At 33.0% G+C, this 22,965-nt stretch overlaps 1 protein-coding gene across 7 annotated transcripts in view; it reads left to right on the forward strand.

Moving 5' to 3' along the window:
* Positions 1–6,537: 6,537 nt before the first annotated feature.
* The window catches only part of LOC142320431 (dnaJ homolog l(2)tid, mitochondrial-like), a 106,410-nt gene continuing 89,982 nt past the window's right edge, over positions 6,538–22,965 (forward strand). For all 7 annotated transcript variants that reach the window (XR_012755384.1, XR_012755385.1, XM_075358184.1 and 4 more), the window contains exons 1-2: positions 6,538–6,757; positions 12,885–13,129. Coding sequence is in view for 5 of the 7 variants with exons in the window: in XM_075358184.1 (XP_075214299.1) it covers positions 6,550–6,757; positions 12,885–13,129 (453 nt within the window). In the remaining 2 variants the exon portion in view is untranslated. The remainder of the gene's footprint in view (positions 6,758–12,884; positions 13,130–22,965) is intronic.

The following is a 22,965-nucleotide window of genomic DNA, read 5'->3' on the forward strand; positions in this document are numbered from 1 at the left end:
TGAATGATGATTACTTTTTTGTTATGTGTAAAGAAACTGATAACCAGTGCAAAAACCAATGCTGTTGAAAAATAATTCCTAGGTTTGTAATATAACAAATTTGAGATATTCACTGGAAGTAATATAAACACAAGTGGCTCTCATCAATATATAAATATATATATATATACATACACACAGAGTTTTTCGGAAGGTAACTTCAAATTTGTTATAAAAAAAAAAAACACCAATTTATAAAAAAATGAATAATAAAAATTTATTATATACATCTTACCTGTAAGTTAATTATAGCTGTGAATTAAGCCAGGTAACAAACCATTTTTGAACTCCTAGTCATTTCAGACTGCTGCATCACTAACCATTTTTCATTTTCAGGAAAAGGTGATAATCACTGTGAGCAAAACCAGGGCTGTATGGAGGGAGGATGTTAAACAACTCCCACTTGAAGCAGTCGATTTAGCTTTCAGTGTATAATGCAGTATGCTGATGAACATTGTCATGAAGAAGAACTTAAGAACTTAACATGCTGTGTCGTTTGTTTTTTATGGCCCTTCTCAATTTCTGCATTGTTTTGCAGTAAGGTTCAGTGTTATTCAGAAATTAAGTTCCAATCCTCGGTATTGTGAGGAGTTTAAAAACGGTGTTAATACCTGGCTAATTCACAGATGGTAGTTTTATGATGAGGATATTCAAAAACTTGTTTCAAGATGTGACAAGTGCCTTGATTTGGATGGCAGTTACGTAAAAAAGTAGCTATAAGATGTGTATAATAAATTGCTTTATATCATTTGGTGTTTTTTTAATAACATATTGGAAGTTATTTTTTGACCAGCCCTCGTACTTCTGATTACTTTTAAGTAATTGTCATACTTAGACGCTAAGTGAGTTTTCTTGTTTAACCTTTTCAGTAGCGTACATTTGTGATCAATTGCGTCATCAAGGACAGAGAAACCATTGATAAGCAGATGCCGATTGAAATTTAAAAAAAGTAAATGTTATACTAAAAAGTAAAAGTAAAAGTAAATGTAATTTTTCTGCAAAAATCTCTAAAAGTTAATATATTTTTATAAAATCCCATTGCTTAAAAGGTTAAGTTTTGCATATTTACAGATTTATCTTCAACTTTGAGACACTTGTGCAGATGAGGGAGCATTGAAGGTTCTCATTTTATTTTGGCAGGTTATATTCTAAACTAATTAACATTGCATCGGTTGTTGTAACCTCTTCTACTCACTTTTTCCTTTATTTCCAGAAGAATCAGTTTCTTTTTATATTTATATCATTTTTTTTTTCTGCAATTTGAATTTATAAATGATATATTTTTGCTAGGTCCAGCTTTTGAAATAAAGAACTTAATGTAAATCGTTTGAAAGAATGTTTTTTTTTCCATATTTTTTTTTAAATTTAATTTATTTGTCAGTAACCTTGTACTATTTCATCTAATTTCTATGTAAATAATGATAAATGTAGGCTCAGTCAACAGGAAATATCTACAAGATTTGTTCTGTGTTCTCTCAAGGTTAGTAGAATATGCATGCACAGGAACCCGACTCGCAATGCAGTTGTAATCACTTTCATTTTCAATTACTGTATAGAGGATTTCAGTACCCCAAATTCAACAGTTGTGTTTGTTACTTTTCCCACACATATGAAAGGTTGCTTCATCACGTATCAAGATAATTGGATTGTTTTTGGCATGATGTATTACCTCTGCAGCAAACTGATATCGTAGGGGATTATAATTTGGTTTAACTGATGAAGGAGTTGTAACTTGTATGTCACAAATGAAGCCGCTTAAGAACAATGTCGTGAACAGCGGAAAGAAGAATTTGAAGTTCATAACTAGCCCGCCTAATTAACTTTCCAAGATTGGCAGTAAATGTATCGTGTATATGTTCCACCATCTAGTCACTAATGAAATTTTTAGATTATTTCCAGTTTGTGAAACCAAGCTCCAGTCTCTCTTAAAGTTGTATCCCACTGATGAATAGACTTAGATGTTGGAGGATTGATATCCCATTCAGTTCATACATGCTGTTGAATAAATGTAACCTACTAAACTCCACTAACCTCCTGTTTTGAAGTCCACATCTCCACTGACTACTGCTGACTATAACTGCATTGTGAGTTGGCATGCCTTCACATGCGTATTCTGCTGACCTTGGAGATATTTCCTGTCAATTGAGCCTACATTAATATATTACAATGACTGGTATTCTAAATATAGGCCATTACTTTTGGATGCCTTTAGCTCAGACACCCTGTATTATTAGAATCACAGTTGAAGGTTGATTTATTCTTAATGTCTTAATGTAAAAATCTGTTCATTTGCTTTTTTATTGAAACATTTTTGAACAGCAAATCAGATTTGTATGACATTTTCCATACTTGTCAAGGTGATGATGGGTTTAGCCACAAAAGTGTTGTTTTATCCTGACACATGCTGAATACAACACTAAACAGAGGATAAAAGCAAAGGAAAAACTTGTTAAAAGGTAGTTGAAGAGGTGTGAATGAATTTTTCAATATAAAAGTTTGGTAATTTTAAGTTGTATCATTTTAGATACAAAAACCTACAGATAAAAAATGAAGACAGCTGTGCTGATTATCAGCTGGTTGGAACAATACTGGCAAAGTTGAAAAACATTTACCAGCAATATTTATTGCATAATTAGAGTTCTTTAATACAGCTTACTTGTTTAATTTGGAAAATAAATAAAAATTCAGCGTAGTTTTAAATTATTTTCTTATAAATATTAGAAACTGATGAAATGTAATAATTTTCCGAGGGGAAATGTAACTTAGCAGGTATATTTCTTTTATCAGATTGTAAATGCCATCAACAGATAGTATTTTTATATGAATAAAAACCGACCCAACAGCATACACCAAAACTCCAATTAGCATCATCTAATTTTGATGATTTACTGGAACCGATTTAATGTGCTTTGACTAATTGCATTTCTTCCTTACTTCACACCCACCCTTCAGTTTCCTGAATGCTACTGCATAAGATGTTCAAGAGGATGTATTTATATACAGTCCTGCATAAAACACAGTTACTTTATTGACTTTCTGATAACAAAAGCAAAATTTACTTTTTTTATCTCCATTGTTAATACTCCTTTAATAATGAAAAAATAAATTAGTTGCTGATCAATGGAAAAAAAATTAGACATCTTTGCTGACTCGTCAAGTGCTTGGGAAGAAAACTGAATGGGTTGAAAAACATTCTGCAGCAGTAAAACTGCAAGATGAATTATATGAAATATTAAGTGATGAAACTTGATTTTTTTTGTGTTAAAAGTAGGATTACCTGTCATCTTGGTATTAACCATTTTTTGTTTTAATGCCAAAAGATGGGCTTTGTCACATTTCAATGTTTGTAAAGAAAGAAGTATCTGTTGAATTTTTTGAGGTACAGTCTTAAAATTTAATTATGCCATTTTTTTATTAAAATTTTAAATCCTGAAAATACATTTATTATATTGGGTGATTCAAAAAGGAGGACTTCACAACTTTAAAAGTATATAAAAATTTATTTAGATAACTTACAGATTCGGTTGAGCTCTCATTTCACAGCAAAATTCATCAAGTTTTGGCTCACGTAGTTCATTAGTACCGAATTCAGCCACCAGCGTTGTTAAAAATGGATACATTTACTGGAGCGGAATGTGGTCACTGTGTTTTGGTTTCACGAATTGCAGACAGCAACTGCAGTTTAGTGTAATTTTTGTAGAGAGTACAGTAGGGAGCGTCCTAGTAGGCATACAATTTACTCTTGGTACCATACCTTCATTGAAACAGTTTGATCTGTTAGAAACACAAAATCACCAGGACACCCCCACGCGTTTCTGAAGGTGTTGTGAAACAACTCGAGAAAGCTTTGCACGTTATCCAAAGAAATTAACTCAATGTGCGTCACAAGAGGCTGACATTTCACAAACAACTGTGTGGCATGTACTATGTAAAGATGCACTTGAAGCCTTATAAACTAACCGTGATTCAAGACATTACAAATAACGACAATGTTGTTGAGCTGCAGTTTTGTGTGAAATTATGGATAGAATTATTGCAGACAATGATACATTTTTAGACATTGTAATTTTTAGTGATTAGTCAATATTTCAAATCAGTGGCAAGGTTAACACCCGTAACTGCCAAGTACAGGGTAGAGAAAACCTTCATGAAACTTTGCAGGACATTCCTGATAGCCCTAAGGTCAATGTTTTTTGTGTCTTAAGCAAACAAAGACTACGCCCTGCTCTTCTTCCAGGAGACAAATGTAAATGGTATCGTTTATCTGGACATGCTTCAAAAGTTTTTATTTCCTCAGTTAGATGATGATGACCAAAGTGGTGGATGCCATTACATAGTAATGGCATCCACCACTTCAGTAGCGCCTAGAAGTTTGAGATTTTCTTGATACTGAGTTCCCAAGTTGGTGAACAGGTTGTGATCGCCACCTCACACCTCAGATTTGACCTCACTAGATTTTTTCTTGTGGAATTTCATTAAAGATGGGTTTATGTACCACTTGCTGGTCTTGTTTGAGCTAAGATTTTGAATTAAAACCGCAGCTGCAGAGGTAATGCTCAACTTGCTGGCTACACTCTGGAATGAAATTGACTTCAGTTAGGATGTATGTCACATTATAAATGGACCCTTATTGAACCAAAGTCAATGTTGGGTAACAAACTATGTATTTTGTATGAAATTAGACCTCAGCCGAATATAAATTATATCAATAAATTTTTATATATTTTTAAAGTTGTGAAGTCCTTTTTGAATCACACAGTATTATAATTACATACATTCATGATTAATTTATTCAGTCATTTCATTAACTACAAAAAAGAAATCCTTGGGTTTTTATATAGTTACTGAAAAAAATTATTAAATTGGATTATGTATCAATAAAAAAGTAAAACTATATGGTACAAAGTTTAAACTGCAGCAGATATTTTTAATAATATCTCCACTTCATCAATTAAGCTTCAATTGTAGCGATTACAAAGAAAAAAATGTGCAGATCAGTTACATAACAGCAAATTTATGTGGGGTACTGCTTTACACTTGCAGTACACATTTTATTCAAAATGGGATTATGGAAATTTTTGTAAAGGTGTTCCCAATGCCAAACTTTCAATACCTTTGGTTCCAAATGGCTAGACTTTTTTTAATTTTATAGCTCTATTAGGCTGAATATGTTTAAGTATACTTCATTAGCCAGGCACCAGGATCTGCTAACATTGGATTGAGGATAACTGCTCTTTTAAAGGGATGGAAGCCATAAATTGTCAACTTGAGAAGTTTTTCATCTGGAACCCTTCAACAGTCCCCAGTTTTACCTGGTTTTCTCAGTACCCAAAAGAGTTGAACTGAGTCTCCCTCCCACATTGTGAAAAGCCAAAAGAATCTTTAAAGGATTATCTGCTTAAATTAGTCAGGATGGATTAAAACAAGCTACTTTCTACAATAAAACCCAATTTGTTTACAGTTTTTTGCTAGTCCCAGCTACAAAAACCCTGCTGGGCTCCCCAAAAATCTGACCCACTGCTTTTCAGTTTTCCCACTCTGCTATTTTAATCACCACAATGTAAACTCTCATCAGCTACATTGTAATCCATACTCTGATGAGCATCCTGTTTTATGCCAGCACAGAAACTGAAAGCAAACATATTGCGATTTGTGTTTTTAGTTAAAATAAAGAACGCTACCAGTTCATCTCATTGTGACAGGTCTGTTATTGAAGAGAAGAGTCAATTGGAGAGTTGCCTGATGTATTCATGAGAAATAATACAAAATGAAAATTCAGTTGATTTTTACTTCGGTTTTATTGAAAATTTAGATCACAGTACTGAAACCTAGTTCAGGTTAGTATACATTGTTGTAAACATAGCAAAGGTGACAAAAATAATATCAATAAAGAGAAAAAAATCAAATACTGTTTAAAAAATAAAACAAAACTCATCACTGATTAAAAATAAATTTCATAGAAAATAATTTATAAATTACTTGTCAATAAATAAATAATTATGTAAATGTTGCAATGTAGCATGAGACCACATAGTTTTTAGTAGTTTAACAGTTAAATAATCAAAAGCTTACTATTGTAATTAATTAATTCATAAAAAAAATTACATTCGCATTCTCAAATCCTTGATCCTCTTAGTATGTTACCCTGAAACAAATTCACCAATTCCTTTGACCGAAAGAATTTAAATCATTGGTAGCTCTCATCCAATTACTAGTATACATAACAGTAGTGGAAGTTCATATTTCAAAGCTGGCGATCAGCGAACCGTATTTTGTTCACCAGGTATCATTTCTTCATCGAGAATATTTCTTTCGAAATTGGATCTTTACACCATATTATAATCATCCTACTTTAAACTTTTAAAAAATCCTGATGGTGATTCATTTTTATTAATACTATATGATTAAGAAGAAAATGAATAATCATAAAAACATATCATATATGATTTAAAAAACTAACTACGATAAATTAGTATTTTTTCAAGTTAATGTTGGCTGCCTTCTTTCACAATGTGTTCGGATGTTAAATTCCTGCCCATCATGGCTACTACGAGGAGTGTAGCTAAATATTTTGGGTTTAGGAACAGAAATTTTGTTTGTAGTAATTTATTTAGTAAAATTTCTTGTCAATTTTCGAGTAAATGTTCTGAATGTGGAAGAGCTTTCAGTACCGCCGTCTTACCAACTGGATTATTCGGTTTGGCACCCAGTCATAATTGTAAGTAAATCAGCTGTTCATTGTTAAGCATGATGCCGACAGTAGATTTATGGAAAATATTAACGTTAAGATGGATTTCTTCCTTATACTACGGTGTTATTCTTTTGTAATTATTTTAATTAATTTGTTATATGTTGCCAATCTATTGTGCCATTTATTTTTCGTGTGAAGGTTACTTATCTCAGGGTTTTGAACGGATTTCGGCACTTTTGCACTTACGTGGTATCACAGTTCGAAAAAGTTTTTCGTCTAAAAATGGTCGATTTTAGACCTCTTTTACAATTTGATTACGAAGATGTTATTCATTTGATTATTTTTATATTGGGTTATATTATTTAACAATAACCCAAAAGTTTGCTGCTTATAATTGTAGATATAAATTAACCAAACTTAACCTACGCTCGCTTACATCGACCAATTACATTAATGTTTTGATCATTTAAATGAATAAATAATTGCCATAATTATTGAATTTGTTATTTAAATATTCAAAACATTACTGTGTTAATTAGTCAAGGTTAGGAAGTGTAGGTTAAATGTTGTTAAATTATATTTATATAAAATCAATAAAATCAGATCATTTTTAGAGAAAAACAAAAATTTTTTCAAACTGCAGTACCACCTGAAGTGCATGTACAGGAGCCTGGATTGCACAACATTAACATGTACGTAATTTTTTTAAATTTTATTTATTTTAAAGCATTTGTTTATTGTAACTACCGCATGATCGATATTAAAAAGGTGGTTCAGGTATACAAAGCACTTCTTTTGATAAAGTATTCTGTTTTAATCTTGTGTTATACTTCCTATTACAATTCATTCAAAATTTAAGAAAGAATGTGCCACTGATATATTAATATAATTTTATAGCCAGTTGAATGTCAGATGTTGTAATCAATAATGTTTATGAACTTCCACAGTCCAGTGTTCTGCTGCTACTTACTACAGTAGTTTCATTCTTTTACAATCTGTAATATTTTATTGTAATTAGAAAAAATGAGAACATTTAGTGTTCTACATGTTAAAACTATTGTATTTATTTGCAATGTGATTTTCTGTTTTTATATGGTGTTGTAATTTTAGAAATAACTTTGAAAAACACTTCCAAGTTTTAGACAAATTATTTCCTTACAATCTACATTGATAGAATTATAGAAACAATTCAAGAAATCAATTATTTCTTAAAACAATTTTTTTAAGGAATAACTAACTGATAATGTGCAAGATGCCAAAAAAATTATGTTGCACTTATTTTTAAATTTATATTCCTATAACAAAAAAAAAAATTAATTCGTAATTTAATTAATTAAAAAAAAAAATTAAAGATAATTGTCTTTTTCCAGATATGTTAAAATTTTTAATATCTGTAAATGTTTATAATTAAAAATCACAAAAGCATAATATGTGATAACTTAAGCTGTAATTGACCTGTTTAATTTAGGTAGTTACATCACCATTTGTGTGTGTTTATATATAATATGTATGTAGGTAAAAACATTAGTATTTTTTTTTATTTATTAAAAACACAATTTTAAATGTCCTAACTTTTTTTCATATAAAGTAAATCATAAAAGCCAAAGGAGTTTTGTAAGCATTGAAGAAGAACAGTTTTTAATTAATTTTTTCTCAAGACAGTAATTTTTTATGTATTTGTAAATACCCATTTTACTTTCTTGTTTCTCCCACACCCTTTTCTCTATTCATTAGCACTCTCCATGAATGTTAAGTGCTTCAAGCTAAATTATGTGAAACAAAAATTCAGTGGATTTTAATTATTTTCGTTTTACTCCATAATTTGAATAATTAATTTTTTCTAATAATTTGTATCTATAAGTTATATAAAAGTAAATACACTTACAGTAATGTAGCTGAGATTTTAAAAAATAATTCTTCTAATTAAAAACATTTAAAACTTGTGGAAATAAATTGATGAACAGAATCATATTCTTTATTTTCATTGTGGAATGTAATTCTGCAGTGCAGATTGAATAAGCTTGTCACATTGTTTCAATGTATTAGCATAACAGTTATTTTATCAAAAGTAATTATACAAACAGAAAAATACCAAAAAATAATAAAATAATGTAAAAGTAAATAAATACAAAAGTAATAATATACATGTGCCTTTAATAATAATTAAAAAAAAACTAAGAAACAGTGCAGCATCTAGTTTATTTATAAACTGAATATTTTGTTTGCTGGGGACAAATGTCAGACTAAGTGCTATTCCTGATTTCTGAAGGGTAATAAGTTATGGGATGCAGCACTTGTAAATTATTTTAATCTTTAATCGTTTTATTAAATTATAAAGAACATTACATAAATTATTGCTGGTGTAACACAACATTCTGACTGATGGAACAGACCTTGAACAAAACGTTTTAAAAATTAACAGTTCACTTACTAATGTAAAATTGGTAGTCAGCTTAGTTTTTCTTTCATAAAAAATACCTGTTATCATGTATGATGCCTACTGTAATGAAGAGAAAGAGAAAACATCTTGATTTGTTGCATATCTTACATAGAGATTGCTTTCAATGAAGGAAGAAGAAAGTTTAGAGTGGTTTTAATCAGTAGAAGGAAATGAAGGAAAATACTCTCAGATTAAGAAAATGTAATGTTCATTTGAAATCTGTTAGACATAGTTTGTTCAAGCTTTTAATGTAAATCTTCTGCAACTTGATAAATAACTCCATCTAGAAATACATGCTCCCAGCCTATTGTCACAGTGATTTTGGAGGAGGGAAACTGCAGGGATGGCCTTTCCATATTTGTTGGGTGGAGTACTCGGGACCTAGACCCGGCTGCCTTTGTAGAGGAGTTTGACTTAAGTGAAGTCTGCGCCCCTGGCTTAGCGGAAGAAAAGGTCACCTGACTAGTGGCCTCATTAGAGATGGTCTGTGGTGGACTCCCTAGGAGACATATTAGAAAGGGGCGACCTCCTGTCTATTGGAGATTGCCAGCAAGAGATAGTTGTGTCTAGCGGCCAGAAAGAAAATGACTAGGGCTAGTTTCCCTGTCCTGAGGGATATATGTACAGCCCAATATAAGAATGTCAAGAAGGACCTTGCATCGCATTTGAGAGAGGAAACGGAAAGCATGGAATGAATTAATTACGGAGGTAATTAAGGTAAGGTACACTTGGATCTGCCTCTACCTATATTGGCGAAAAGGAGGATGAGACCCAGGATCCCTGCTATGCAGGACGCTCAAGAAGTACGGGGCATAATCAGTGGCCGTCTTCCGAATGGAAAGAGGTAATGACTGATGACAGGGACAATTCCACCCCCTTTTACCCAAGAGGAGTTATGGATGCAACGTTATGCATGTCTCCCTGAGGAAGGCGCTGGGCCCGAACTGATTGCCGAATTTGGTGATGAGGGTGGTGGTCCAGGCTGCTCTGGATGTATTTCTTGAGTATATAATGCTTGCCTCGCAGAGGGGGTATTCCCCCACAGGTGGAGATACCAGGGGCTGGTGTTAGTCCTCAAACCGGGAAGGGATCCAGCATTACCCTCCTTGTACTGGCTGCTGGCCATGATAGACACTTTAGTGAAAGTGTTGGAGTGTACGCTCCAACACAGAATATACAAGGTGGACAGACCCTCCACAAGTTGCAGAGAGAGCTGCAAGGAGGAGCCGAAGGGTGATGTACGTGTTCATCATCCTTGATGTGAGAAATGCATTCAATTGCAATAATGAGGTCGCTAGTGGAGTGCAGAATTCCACTGTACCTCCGACAGATCATCAAGTCATATCTAACTGGGCGTAGGCTTGTTTGCTGCCTGGAAGATGGAATAACAATTGAGCGTAATCTATACAGAGAAGTACCGCAGGGGTTGGTCCTTGGACTGATTCTCTGGGTGTTGTCTTATAATGGGGTCTTCCACATTCCTTTTCTACCAGGGGTGACCCTAGTGGGTTACGTGAATGACCTCGCTCAGGTGGTGGAGATTGACACAGTTTGCAAGGATACCATTAAGATATGCAATGCTCATCAAGCCTTCAAAGAGTGGATGGCGGGGATGGGCCTCACGCTTGCCACTGATAAAACAGAGAAGTTGGCATTCTCTTTTGCCAAGAGATGCCCGAAGCTGATACTCACCTTGATTTAGGACAACGTGAGGTATCACACAGGAGATGCTGTTTATGGAAACTCTGCGCTTATTGTACAGTTCTAAGGAGGTAGCCAAGGTCTTGGCTGGCCTTTTACCTATAGACTTGCTAATTGAGCAAAGGAAGAGACTCTGGGCATTGGGACCTCTGTCTTCTGCCTATAAAAGGAGAATTTCTGCTGATATTGAAGAGGAGTTGTTAGAAATCTGGCAAAGCAGGTGAGATGGTGGGGCAAAAGGGCAGTCGATGCACCACATTGTCAAAGATATTAAAAGCTGGTACCGAAGGACTCATGACTCACTGGGTTACTCTTTAATGTAGTTCCTGGCGAGCCATGGAGGCTATAGAGCTTACTTGTACATATTCTGTTTGGATCACTTGAACCTTTGTCCCATGTGTGCTGAGGAGGAAACCCTGTACATGATTTGAGAATAAATGCCAAGAGATGCTGGAAGCCTTGGGTGCAGAGGTTTCTTCTATTAATCATTGATAAATACAAGGGTTATTTTTTTTGAAGGTCCGATCGGTCGCGAAATATAAACCCGTGCAAAAAGTCGGATGGACCTTTTCGAATATGTGTTGCGCAGGGTCTCTAATATGGCCTTCAATCACGTTGCGTCACTTAGTTTAGTTCTGAACACGCAGCTAGCATGTAAACATGTCTACAACAATAGCATCTCCCGCCAAGTGTGAAGTGTGTGCAGTAATTAGATTTCTTCAGGCTGAGGGGTGTAATGCAGCTGAAATTCATCGACGAATAAGTAATGTGTACGGTGAAACTTCAGTGAGTGACAGCAAAGTGCGACAATGATGCAGGAATTTTAAAGCAGGACGTACAGATGTTCATGATGCAGGCGGTCAACCAAGTGGATGAGGCAATTTGAGAAAATCGTCGGTTTACAATTTCTGTATTGAGTGATTAGTTTCCTGAAATTTCAAGGTCAGCTCTCTACACCATTGTGAGTGAGAGACTTCAGTACCACAAACTGTGTGTGAGATGGGTTCTCAAGATGCTGTCCGACCATCACAAAACTATGAGAATAGACACCTCCCTAACATTTCTCCAGTGCTACCACAATGAAGGAGAAGATTTTTTGAACAAAATTGTCACAAGGGACGAGACATGGGTCCATTTTGAAACTGAAGAAACAAAAGAACAATCCAAACAGTGGATGCATTCTCATTCTCCCAGTAAACCAAAGGAGTTCAAGTGAACCTTCTCCAACAGAAAGTGTAAGGCTACTGTGTTCTGGGACCGGAATGGAGTTCTCTTGGGGTGGAATTCATGGAACGTGGCATGACCATCATTGCAGCCTCATACTGTGTGACTCTTCAACGTCTACGAAGGGCAATTCAGAATAAACTGAGAGGAATGTTGTCATCAGGCATTGTCTTTCTTCATGACAATGCTCAGCCGCACACTGCAGCTGTAACAAAGAACTCTTGCCGCATTTTCGTTGGGAAGTGTTTGATACCACCATACAGCCCAGACTTGGCTCCATCCGATTTTCACCTCTTTGCTCACATGAAATGCTAGCTTGGAGGACAACATTTTGGCACAGACATCGAGCTGCAGACCAGCGTAGAAACATGGCTGAAAACACAGGCGGCTCCGTTCTATGACGAGGGTATTGGAAAGTTGGTACCGTGCTACAACAAATGTCTAAATCGGAGTGGCAACTATATAGTAAAATTGCGTAACTACGTAAGTACTTGTTACAAATAAAAAATTTTTTATTTTCACTGGTTTTAATTTCATGACCGATCAGACCTTGAAAAAAAATAACCCTCGTAATATGAAATTATAAAATAAGCTTATTAGGGTTAATCAATGAGAATTTGTAAATGCAGCAGTCTGTATAGTTCATAATATCTGTGAAGTATTTTGATTGTTCCACATGCATTCTTGATGTTTGAATTATTTATTGTTATTACTGCAACTTAAATAATTCTAATTTTTTGCAAGGATTTATTATTTTAATAATGATTATGATTTATTTTTGTTTTACAGCTCTGTTCATTTTCTTGAGGCCTAGTAATATTAAAGTACAGTCTATAGGATTTAGAAAGTTCCACGCAAGTAGTGCTTTTTTTGCTAGGAAAGATTATTATGATATCTTAGGTGTGCCAAAGAATTGTTCTGCTAAAGACATAAAGAAAGCTTACTTTAATTTAGCGAAGAAATATCATCCGGACACAAATAGGAATGATCCAAATGCAGTGAAAAAGTTTCAAGAAGTTTCTGAAGCGTATGAGGTAATTGTAATAGTTTACTCGATCATAAAAAATTGTGTATTTTAAAATTATGTACCTATGGTGGGTGTGGTCTGTCGTGGCTGCTTTACTGTATATTTTGTTCATCATTGTTGGATATTTTACAAAGCTTTAATTTAACTTTTGTTATTGATTTTTTTTTCTATGGTTGTGTTGCATTATTCATTGTTTAGTATATTTCTTTCATTACTTATTTCCACTGCATGTATCTGTATATATTTATTTTTCTAAAATCAGTTCTTTTAAGAATTGATTTTAGAAAAATCAGTTGACTTCAAGCGCCTGTTATAACATGAACACTGAGTTGAATAGTTCAAACAAGTCTATTTCAACTATAGTAACAAGTATAAAAATATTGAAGACTAAAGAAGACAAGAAACCCCCCCTGGGAGCACTTATTTATTGAATATTTAGTATGGTATTGTTTTAACTGGATTTTCATGATTTTTGAAGGGTTTTGTATTAGTACAATACACAAGAAACGTTTTTATTTGACATAAACATCTAAAAAAACAGAGTTGTGCAAATTTGAGATTTTTATTATCAGGCCCATCAGAATTATCTGAAGCCAAAATTGGAATATGTAAAAAAAAATTAGTTTTTAAAAATTCATAAAATTTTAGGGGTAAGTATATCACCATTAATATTTATGGTAAAACTACTAACATATACCTGCATATGAAAAAATAATTCAAACAGTATATACTATCTCTGCTTGAAAAAAATTACCAAAATTGTCCCTAAATAGCATTATTAATTTTTTAAATTTATTGTTGTTAGAGTGTCAGTTGGATGTAGATTTAGAGTTGACTTTGTATATTTTTTAATCTATCTATTCCTGTGCAAGAATTGGAAAACCAAAATTATTTCTCAAGTTGTCTATTACTCTTTTAAGGACATACAATACACAACGAGTATAATTTTCCAAAGTCTGAATTTGGTGAAATTTAATTACAATTTTTTTTATCAAGAGTTACTTCATAATTATAAGTTACATATTTACATTATAACTCAGATGATTGGTAGTCAAAAGTATTAATAATTAAAAAATAATAACAAGATTGAAATTGGAGTTACATTATTCAGTACACTATTATATAAGTTAGAAAAACTTATTATAATGTGTATTATTCTATTTAAATTAAGAGGCTATGTTGAATAAATAACAATTAAAAAGTAATTTTCAAAATTGAAATTCTCATATAAACATTACTAAACTGTTTATGAAATAGTTATTTTTTTGAGTGAAATTTGTACCAGCATTGTAAATTTAAATTAGTCTTACAACTTTGATAATTATATATCAAGTTGTGGCATAATTCACGTTCCTTTGTGAGCATACTGTGTGCATGTACCATCACATTTCCTCACAGAGCTGAACTCTATTTGTGACACTTTTGTAGGTTGGTTTAGAAAGTGAATTTTTTACTTACAGTATAAGATTTTCCTAAATTTTTGTACAAAGGATACCGCCACTTTTTACTTTTATTAGGATTGTTCTTAAAAAACAACTCAAAAACATGACCAAACTTTATTACTTAACAGTTAAACCTGCATTTATTTACTAATTTTCTATATAGCTACTTTCAACTTAAACTCATTTTTCACAGCGTTTCATTAGCTTCTTCATTCCTTTCAGACATTCTGCTGCCAGTGACTTCGGTTTTTGCAGTATTCTGCAGTAATGCCTTCAGTTTTTTACCACTGTCAAAGCTTTGTGATTCTAGTCACTGTTTAAGGTGAAGAAAAAGAAAATAATCGCTTGAGCTAAGATAGGGCAAAGCCTTAGCCTTAAGCTTCTTTAACTGATGTTCTCTTTTTGAACTCCTTTGGTCTAGATGATGAATGCTGCCATATCATTGACTACTGCTTTGTCTCGCGATGTTCAGATAAATCCAGGTTTCATCTACAGTGACAATGGGGTCAAACAATTCATCACCTTAATTTTTATATCGCCACAAAAATTTTTATGATGCAGCAAGATGTTTTTGCTGATGTGTTTGTTAACATCTTCAGCACCTATCTGCCACACGATTTTTTATAGCTCAATTTTTCATTCAAAACTTCAGAAGAGATTGAAAACATCAGGAAACATCAACGATAATAGTGTCACAGTGAAGCACTGATTTGCTGGAGGTTTTTTCAATGTTTTCATTTAAATTGTTCATTTTCACAGATTTCAGCCACTATGTTCATCATCAATGTTCGCTTGCCCTTATTGACATAAACGGCACCACTGTCATGCTTTAGCATCACTTATAACATTTGGCCTGTAAATGTCATAAATGTCCCTTTTAATATCAGCAGAATTATTTTTTTGGCATCAAAAATCGTATTACTCCTTGAACTTCATACATGAATAGCATTCATTGTACATGGATGAATATAAACAATTATGAACAAAATGACTAAAATATTGTTGCTAACAGCCAAATTATTGATTGAAATAATTGAGCTGTAATAATGCATATATATTGTGTATATAGGCAGCAGATTGTAAACTGACCTTTCTTTAAAAACATACCTATATTATGCAAAGTCAAATGATTAGCTTTTCTCAAATAACTGTACTTTTTATAATAAATAAGCAGTCAACCTAAATTTTACCTTTGTATATCTTAAGCCAACTATGTCAACTATTACGAGAGTTATTTTATGGGAGTAGGAGGCCACATTAACATTATTATTATTATTGGCCACTTAACTACAAGTTGGTAACAAGTGGCTTAATGATGATATTGAGACATTTGCATGGTTTTTAAATAATTTATTCTGTACAGACATTTGCAGAGTTCACTTGTTAAATTAAGGAGTCATTGACCCCTTAATTTATAATGAAAATTGCGACAAAATAAGTCAAATTTCTATTAGTGCATTTTAAAATTTATTTTGTTAATTTTTAATGAGGTACGTGCCTTTGGAAATCACTCTCCCTCTTCACCCACACTTAATGATGAAATATGTAAAATACTACAATTTTATTCCATGTGTTGATGTTTCTTTGTAAGACTTATACTTTGTTTCGTGATTTTCCTTCTATGTTCTCTATAGGGTTCATGTCAGTGTAGCATCCAGTAATAGTCTGCCATCATAGTAGTAGTCCATTTTTCTTGATATATCTCCTTTCCGTTTTTTTCATGTCCTGATGAAATCGCTCACCTACCTCTTCTCTAACGGCGCCCAGATTTCCAGGAAAATAGTCCACGTGTGAATTTAGGTAGCAAATCTTCAAGCTATGAAACAGCCTAAATTTTTGTACTAATGCAGCATGTTCTCGACGATTGATTTGAAGTTCGGATCCTTATTGCCCATGGTTACTATGTCTTTAAAGGCTTCCAGGCTTCTTTTTCTGCAACTTCCCTTAGTTTCTCAAAATTACCATCTCTGAGAAGTTTTCTAATGTCAGGATTAGTAAAGAACACTCTCTTTTAGTTTGGCAGGTGTAAGACTGGAAATTTGTCACACTTAAAACATTTACCTTCTTTTGGTAAGGCTTTGACAAATTGGTTCATCAAGCCTAACTTGATGCAGAGGTGGAAGGAGAACTTTATTTGGATCTATGAGAGCTTTTCGGAGCACATTCTTGGTTCCAGGTTCTAATGAAGCTCTTTTTGGCCAATCTTTCATTATTCAATGATGTTCTCTGCCTCTTCTGACCCATTCACACATAAAGCCTAGGAAGCTATGTATTCTTTGCTCTAGGAGCATTGATGTTATTTTGAGATCGCAGCTCATAATCCACATACGATTGTCATATTTAATTTTTTTTAGAGTGAATTCCAAATTATTGTAATTATCTTTTAAATGAACAGAATGTTTGACGGCTATAGATGGATATGTTATTTCCATTGTTTGGGAAACTTTTATTGGACGAATCTACGAACAGTCTCCAATTGATACTTTCATATGGAATGTTAAATCAAGTCAAAAGTCCACATACATCAATGCAGAAGACTAATCCTCCTTTTTCTGAAAAATATGGAAAACATCCTTTTCTCTGTAGCTGAACCAGGAAAATGAGGTGCCAGCTGCTAGCAGGTTCTTCTCTTTAAGCCTTGAACCAAGCAATTCTGAATTTTCTTTGGTCAGTTGTAAGTCTCGAACCAAATTGTTTAGTTAAGACTGTGATTAAAGCTCTGGTGCACAGCTGTTTCCAGGTTCATACACCACGATATTATCTTCATTTAAACTAGTTGTGGAACCGTCTCAGGTAAATTTTCTGGTGGAATTGGCACCGGTTTGTCTGAACAATGCGGAACTGAGTGTAAAGTGGATGGGATGTTTGGATAATGATTTTTTTTTATTCATATTAAAACATGAACACCTGTGAACAAAAGTAACAATCATCGGTGTGATTTTGTGTGTCTTGCTTCACCATTGGAACTCCAAATCTGAATGCTTCTTGTTCATTCTTTGACCACTGTCCTAAGTCCAACAAATGTGTAGCAAATGTAGTGGGGTGCCCAAGTTTTGTCTTGTTCTATTTTCACTCCGAAATATATAAGGTACACTTGTTGTAAGTGGCGGCTTCTTATTGTTCATTCCGCCACATGTGCGTTAACTGCAATTATTACGTTCTACATTGTTGTAGCAGTCGGACCTTCATTCATGTTCTTTATATTCTAGTGGCACGTCGTTTGATACATAAGCAATGTAGATTCGTGTTTGTCTTGGTTTTTTTTTTATTTACTTATTATGGCAGATGATGAAATACCACGACCTTCACAACCAAAGAGCCAACAACTAAACGTAAAAAAGCAGTGTCTAAGTTTCAATCAAAACATTTTTTAAAAAAACAACAGTAGTGATGAAGATTTTGATGTGATAGTGACTCATACTATGGGTGGGGGGATGATATTGACTACGATTTTGAAACTGGAAAAGATGACTAAGAAATCACGACACTAATTATAGAACAAAATTCCAACGAAGATGGTTTTGAAAACTTAGTTTACGATTACAATGATGAACAGACTCCTGTTGCTAATAACCAAACGCCTACACATTTACTTTCTAATATTTTGTGGGCATCAGTACCACCAAATGTGTAGATAGGTCATAGTGTATCAAATGAAAATGTAAACAAGCTTTGACTACTCATAATTATATAATAAGCAGAAATAGAAATATGGTAATAGTAAAAAATAAGTTATATCGCTGACTGAGAACTACTAAACTATTGATGCCACATGTTGAACCACCAGTGCTGTATATACACTTTTCAATCATCGGCTCACAGATGCGTCATATGCATCATTTTGTTTTTTGTTTTAAACCAAGCGAATTTTTTTTTTTTACATAAATATACTTACTATGCATAAATAAATTAAATTATGATAAAAAACCTGTTTGAATTTTTTAATGATCTAATATTTAATGATTTAATATTCAAATAAGGACTGAAATTGTTAACTCACTACAAATGTAACAAAGAATCTGCAGAATTTTTGCAGCTTCTTGGAGTATTTTTGAAAATGAATGTTTGATTTATGGTCTGAAAATATATTTTCCACCAACAAAAACGCATTTGATCACGGAGGATGGAAAAACTATTTACGCATGCTAATTGTTGAAACAGCACTGTAGTAGTTGCACAGTGCATGAATGGCAGGGTGGGTTAGCTGCCAATAAACATGTTACATCTTGTTAAGTCTTGTCTCAAGCTATTGGCCAAGCTCTCCCATTGTCTTTTGTCATCTTCAACCCCCCCCCCCCCCACCCTCCTCTTGAGACCACTCAACTGTTTAGCTATAAGAATACATAGTATAAGCCAAAAAAGTGAATATATTCTATTAATTTATTATAAAAAAAAAGTTTTAAGTCTATTTTATAGTATCACACTTGTGCAATTTTTCAACTTTTTACTCATTTTAAAATTTGCAATTTGCGAAAAATCCTGATCCAAATTTTGTTGCAGGCTTGTGTTATGAGTACTATGTTCTATACAAGTATTAGGATCTGTTCAAAAATATGTATATTGGCAGATTTTCTGAGTCAGATCAAATTTTACTTTATTTTTTTTTTGTTTTCAAATAATAACTTATTAATTTTCTGAAAGCATTTTTTTTTGTGTCCAAGAAATATAAAATAATGGTTGAATTTTTTTTTTTACTTCATTGTGTAATGACAGTATTGCTATTTTTAATATCAATAATTTGTGGTAATTAAAAAAAAAAACTATTTGCTAGTTAAAAGTGATGGGGTTTAACCGGATGAAATAGAAAACTAAGCTAATTTTTCCCTTTTTGCTGACCTCTTAGTAGAAACATTCTGATAAATCAATTGATAGTGTGTAGTCCCAAACAAATTGGAGTATTTTTCATTGATTGTCTAGTTTTTGCAAAGGAGGAAATGTAGCAGTTGTTAAATGTAGTGCTCACCTGATAATATTACATGATGAGACAGTTTGAACTGAAATGAGTCGCCTTTATTTTCTCCTTAGTCATTTAAACTTTCCAACAGACTGGACATTCAGTTTCGGTTGTTCACAGGTCTAGAAAAAAAAAAAATGAATTTATGTCTGTATCAGATTCATGTTGGGCAAGTTCCTTGGAGTACCTGAATTAAATAACTTCAGTATTGAAGGTGGTTGAAAATTTCATTTGATGTAGTGTGTGTTTTGGATTTTTTTTTTTTATTAATAGGAAGCATGGTTTCATCTTCTTGGGTAAATTGTGAGCCAAAACATTAGAGTGGAGTTTTGAGAATTCTCACATTTATCATCAAAGTCCATTCCATTCTCAAAAATTTGGTGTTTGGTGCATATTTTACTATAGAGAGTGGTCAGGCTCACTTATTTCATTGATAGGTTAATTTTAGAATGTTATTCACCAATTATTACAAATTTCATAGCCCGGCTTGAAACTGAAAAGTGAAGCTGCTGGTTACAGTAAAGTTAATGGCAATTCATGCCAAACTGTTGATTGGAGTATGACGTGAATTCCTAAATAATTGTGTAATTTCTTATGAAATATGGTTTCTGTGATCCCTGGAGCTCAACCACTAGAATGGGTCATCTGAAAGGTACAGTTTTCAAGAATAGCCTACACACATTAAAAGGATTGAAAGAAAAATAAAAGACACAATCTCTAACATTGGTGCTAAAACTAAGGAAAGTTGCACTGAAAATGAAGAAACTAGTTAATGCATGCATCACTGCTCAAGGTGAGTATTTGAATACTTATTGTGACATGTAAGAGGGAAAAATTAAAAATAGTCTGCTAGTTTCCTGTATCATGTAAAAAATTATTCATCATTAAATAAATGTTTTTTTTTTTTAAATAAATGTTTCATCATTAAATAAATTGAGATCTGAATTTAAGAGAGCATTAAAAGATTTAAATAGCAGAAAGGCTCCTGGAATAGACGGAATACCTGTAGAATTACTGTGCAGTGCAGGTGAGGAAGCGATTCATAGATTATACAAACTGGTGTGTAATATTTATGAAAAAGGGGAATTTCCGTCAGACTTCAAAAAAAGTGTTATAGTCATGATACCAAAGAAAGCAGGGGCAGATAAATGTGAAGAATACAGAACAATTAGTTTAACTAGGCATGCATCAAAAATCTTAACTATAATTCTATACAGAAGAATTGAGAGGAGAATGGAAGAAGTGTTAGGAGAAGACCAATCTGGTTTCAGGAAAAGTATAGGGACAAGGGAAGCAATTTTAGGCCTCAGATTAATAGTAGAAGGAAGATTAAAGAAAAACAAACAGACATACTTGGCGTTTATAGACCTAGAAAAGGCATTCGATAACGTAGACTGGAATAAAATGTTCAGCATTTAAAAAAAATTAGGGTTCAAATACAGAGATAGAAGAACAATTGCTAACATGTAAAGGAACCAAACAGCAACAGTAACAATTTAAGAACATAAGAAAGAAACCGTAATAAGAAAGGGAGTCCGACAAGGATGTTCCCTATCTCCGTTACTTTTTAATCTTTACATAGAACTAGCAGTTAATGATGTTAAAGAACAATTTAGATTTGGATTAACACTACAAGGTGAAAAGATAAAGATGCTACGATTTGCTGATGATATAGTAATTCTAGCTGAGAGTAAAAAGGATTTAGAAGAAACAATGAACGGCATAGATGAAGTCCTACGCAAGAACTATCGCATGAAAATAAACAAGAACAAAACAAAAGTAATGAAATGTAGTAGAAATAACAAAGATGGACCGCTGAATGTGAAAATAGGAGGAGCAAAGATTATGGAGGTAGAAGAATTTTGTTATTTGGGAAGTAGAATTACTAAAGATGGACGAAGCAGGAGCGATATAAAATGCCGAATAGCACAAGCTAAACGAGCCTTCAGTAAGAAATATAATTTGTTTACATCAAAAATTAATTTAAATGTCAGGAAAAGATTTTTGAAAGTATATGTTTGGAGTGTCGCTTTATATGGAAGTGAAACTTGGACGATCGGAGTATCTGAGAAGAAAAGATTAGAAGCTTTTGAAATGCGGTGCTATAGGAGAATGTTAAAAATCAGATGGGTGGATAAAGTGACAAATGAAGAGGTATTGCGGCAAATGGATGAAGAAAGAAGCATTTGGAAAAATATAGTTAAAAGAAGAGACAGACTTATAGGCCACATACTAAGGCATCCTGGAATAGTCGCTTTAATATTGGAAGGACAGGTAGAAGGGAAAAATTGTGTAGGCAGGCCACGTTTGGAATATGTAAAACAAATTGTTAGGGATGTAGGATGTAGAGGGTATACTGAAATGAAACGACTAGCACTAGATAGGGAATCTTGGATAGCTGCATCAAACCAGTCAAATGACTGAAGACAAAAAAAAAATAAATGTGGATTTTATGATGTTATGAATACGCTGTATAAATTTAAAAAAAATTGTTATAACAGAAAATAAATTAGAATAGATGTCTGTCATTGTTCTCAATTAAGTCAAAACATTGATAAAAATATACAGAACAAAAATGAATAAGTTATACTAATGATTATTTATGGATGTGGCTCTTGTCACAGGTGTAAAATCATGACAATCCTATACATGGCAAGAGGAGGTTGTTGGGCAGTTATTACTGTCTGCAACAACAAAATGAAGAATTCGATATCAATGGTAGCTTAATTTTCCATGCTGATTACTCAGTTATTGCTATTCTAATCATAATGAATGTAACATATTATTCTCTTATTTCACAATAAAATGAGCAACAAATTTTCAACTCTCATTGAAAGCCACTTAGAACAGAGAAAAAGTGCTTTCAAAAAGTAACGAAGATAAATATTGAAATTTTGTCACACTGAAATAAAAAGATAGATTATGTTGCGTAAAAAAAAACTTTAGCAAATTCAGATTGATGTATTTTCAATACTAAGCAAATCAAATTAGTACCATGTGCTGAGATCTAAAAAAGTAATGGACATTTTTACTTTTTTCTTCTCGTCCAAGTTATACAGAATTAACATTTTCATTCTTTTAAAAATTTTACCTTTTTCTGATGTAAGGCTTGATATTCTACAAATGCTGTTGGACATTGTTCCAATTTCTGTTAGTTTTCTTCATATTCTTTTATACTTGTGAATGAAATATTAATGTAAGAAATGATCCATTTGAAAACAGGGTAATCTTATAGTGGCAGAACCATAACGTTCTAGATTCTTTATCTTGTTGCATTTTCTTGTTATTTTTGGGTCTTGTAAGCATTAATTACATTTTTAATGTTTAGGAGATCTTCTAGTTGTTTATGAATGTGTTGTTCATTTCTCACTGATTGTTGTCAGCCTCTCTTCACTCAAGATTTTTGAGCTGAAAATAAACAAAATGTGACTCTAATAAAGATATATA

The sequence above is a fragment of the Lycorma delicatula genome, chromosome 2 (genome assembly GCF_047948215.1).
Source record: "Lycorma delicatula isolate Av1 chromosome 2, ASM4794821v1, whole genome shotgun sequence".
In the NCBI taxonomy this organism is placed as follows: Eukaryota; Metazoa; Arthropoda; class Insecta; order Hemiptera; family Fulgoridae; genus Lycorma; species Lycorma delicatula.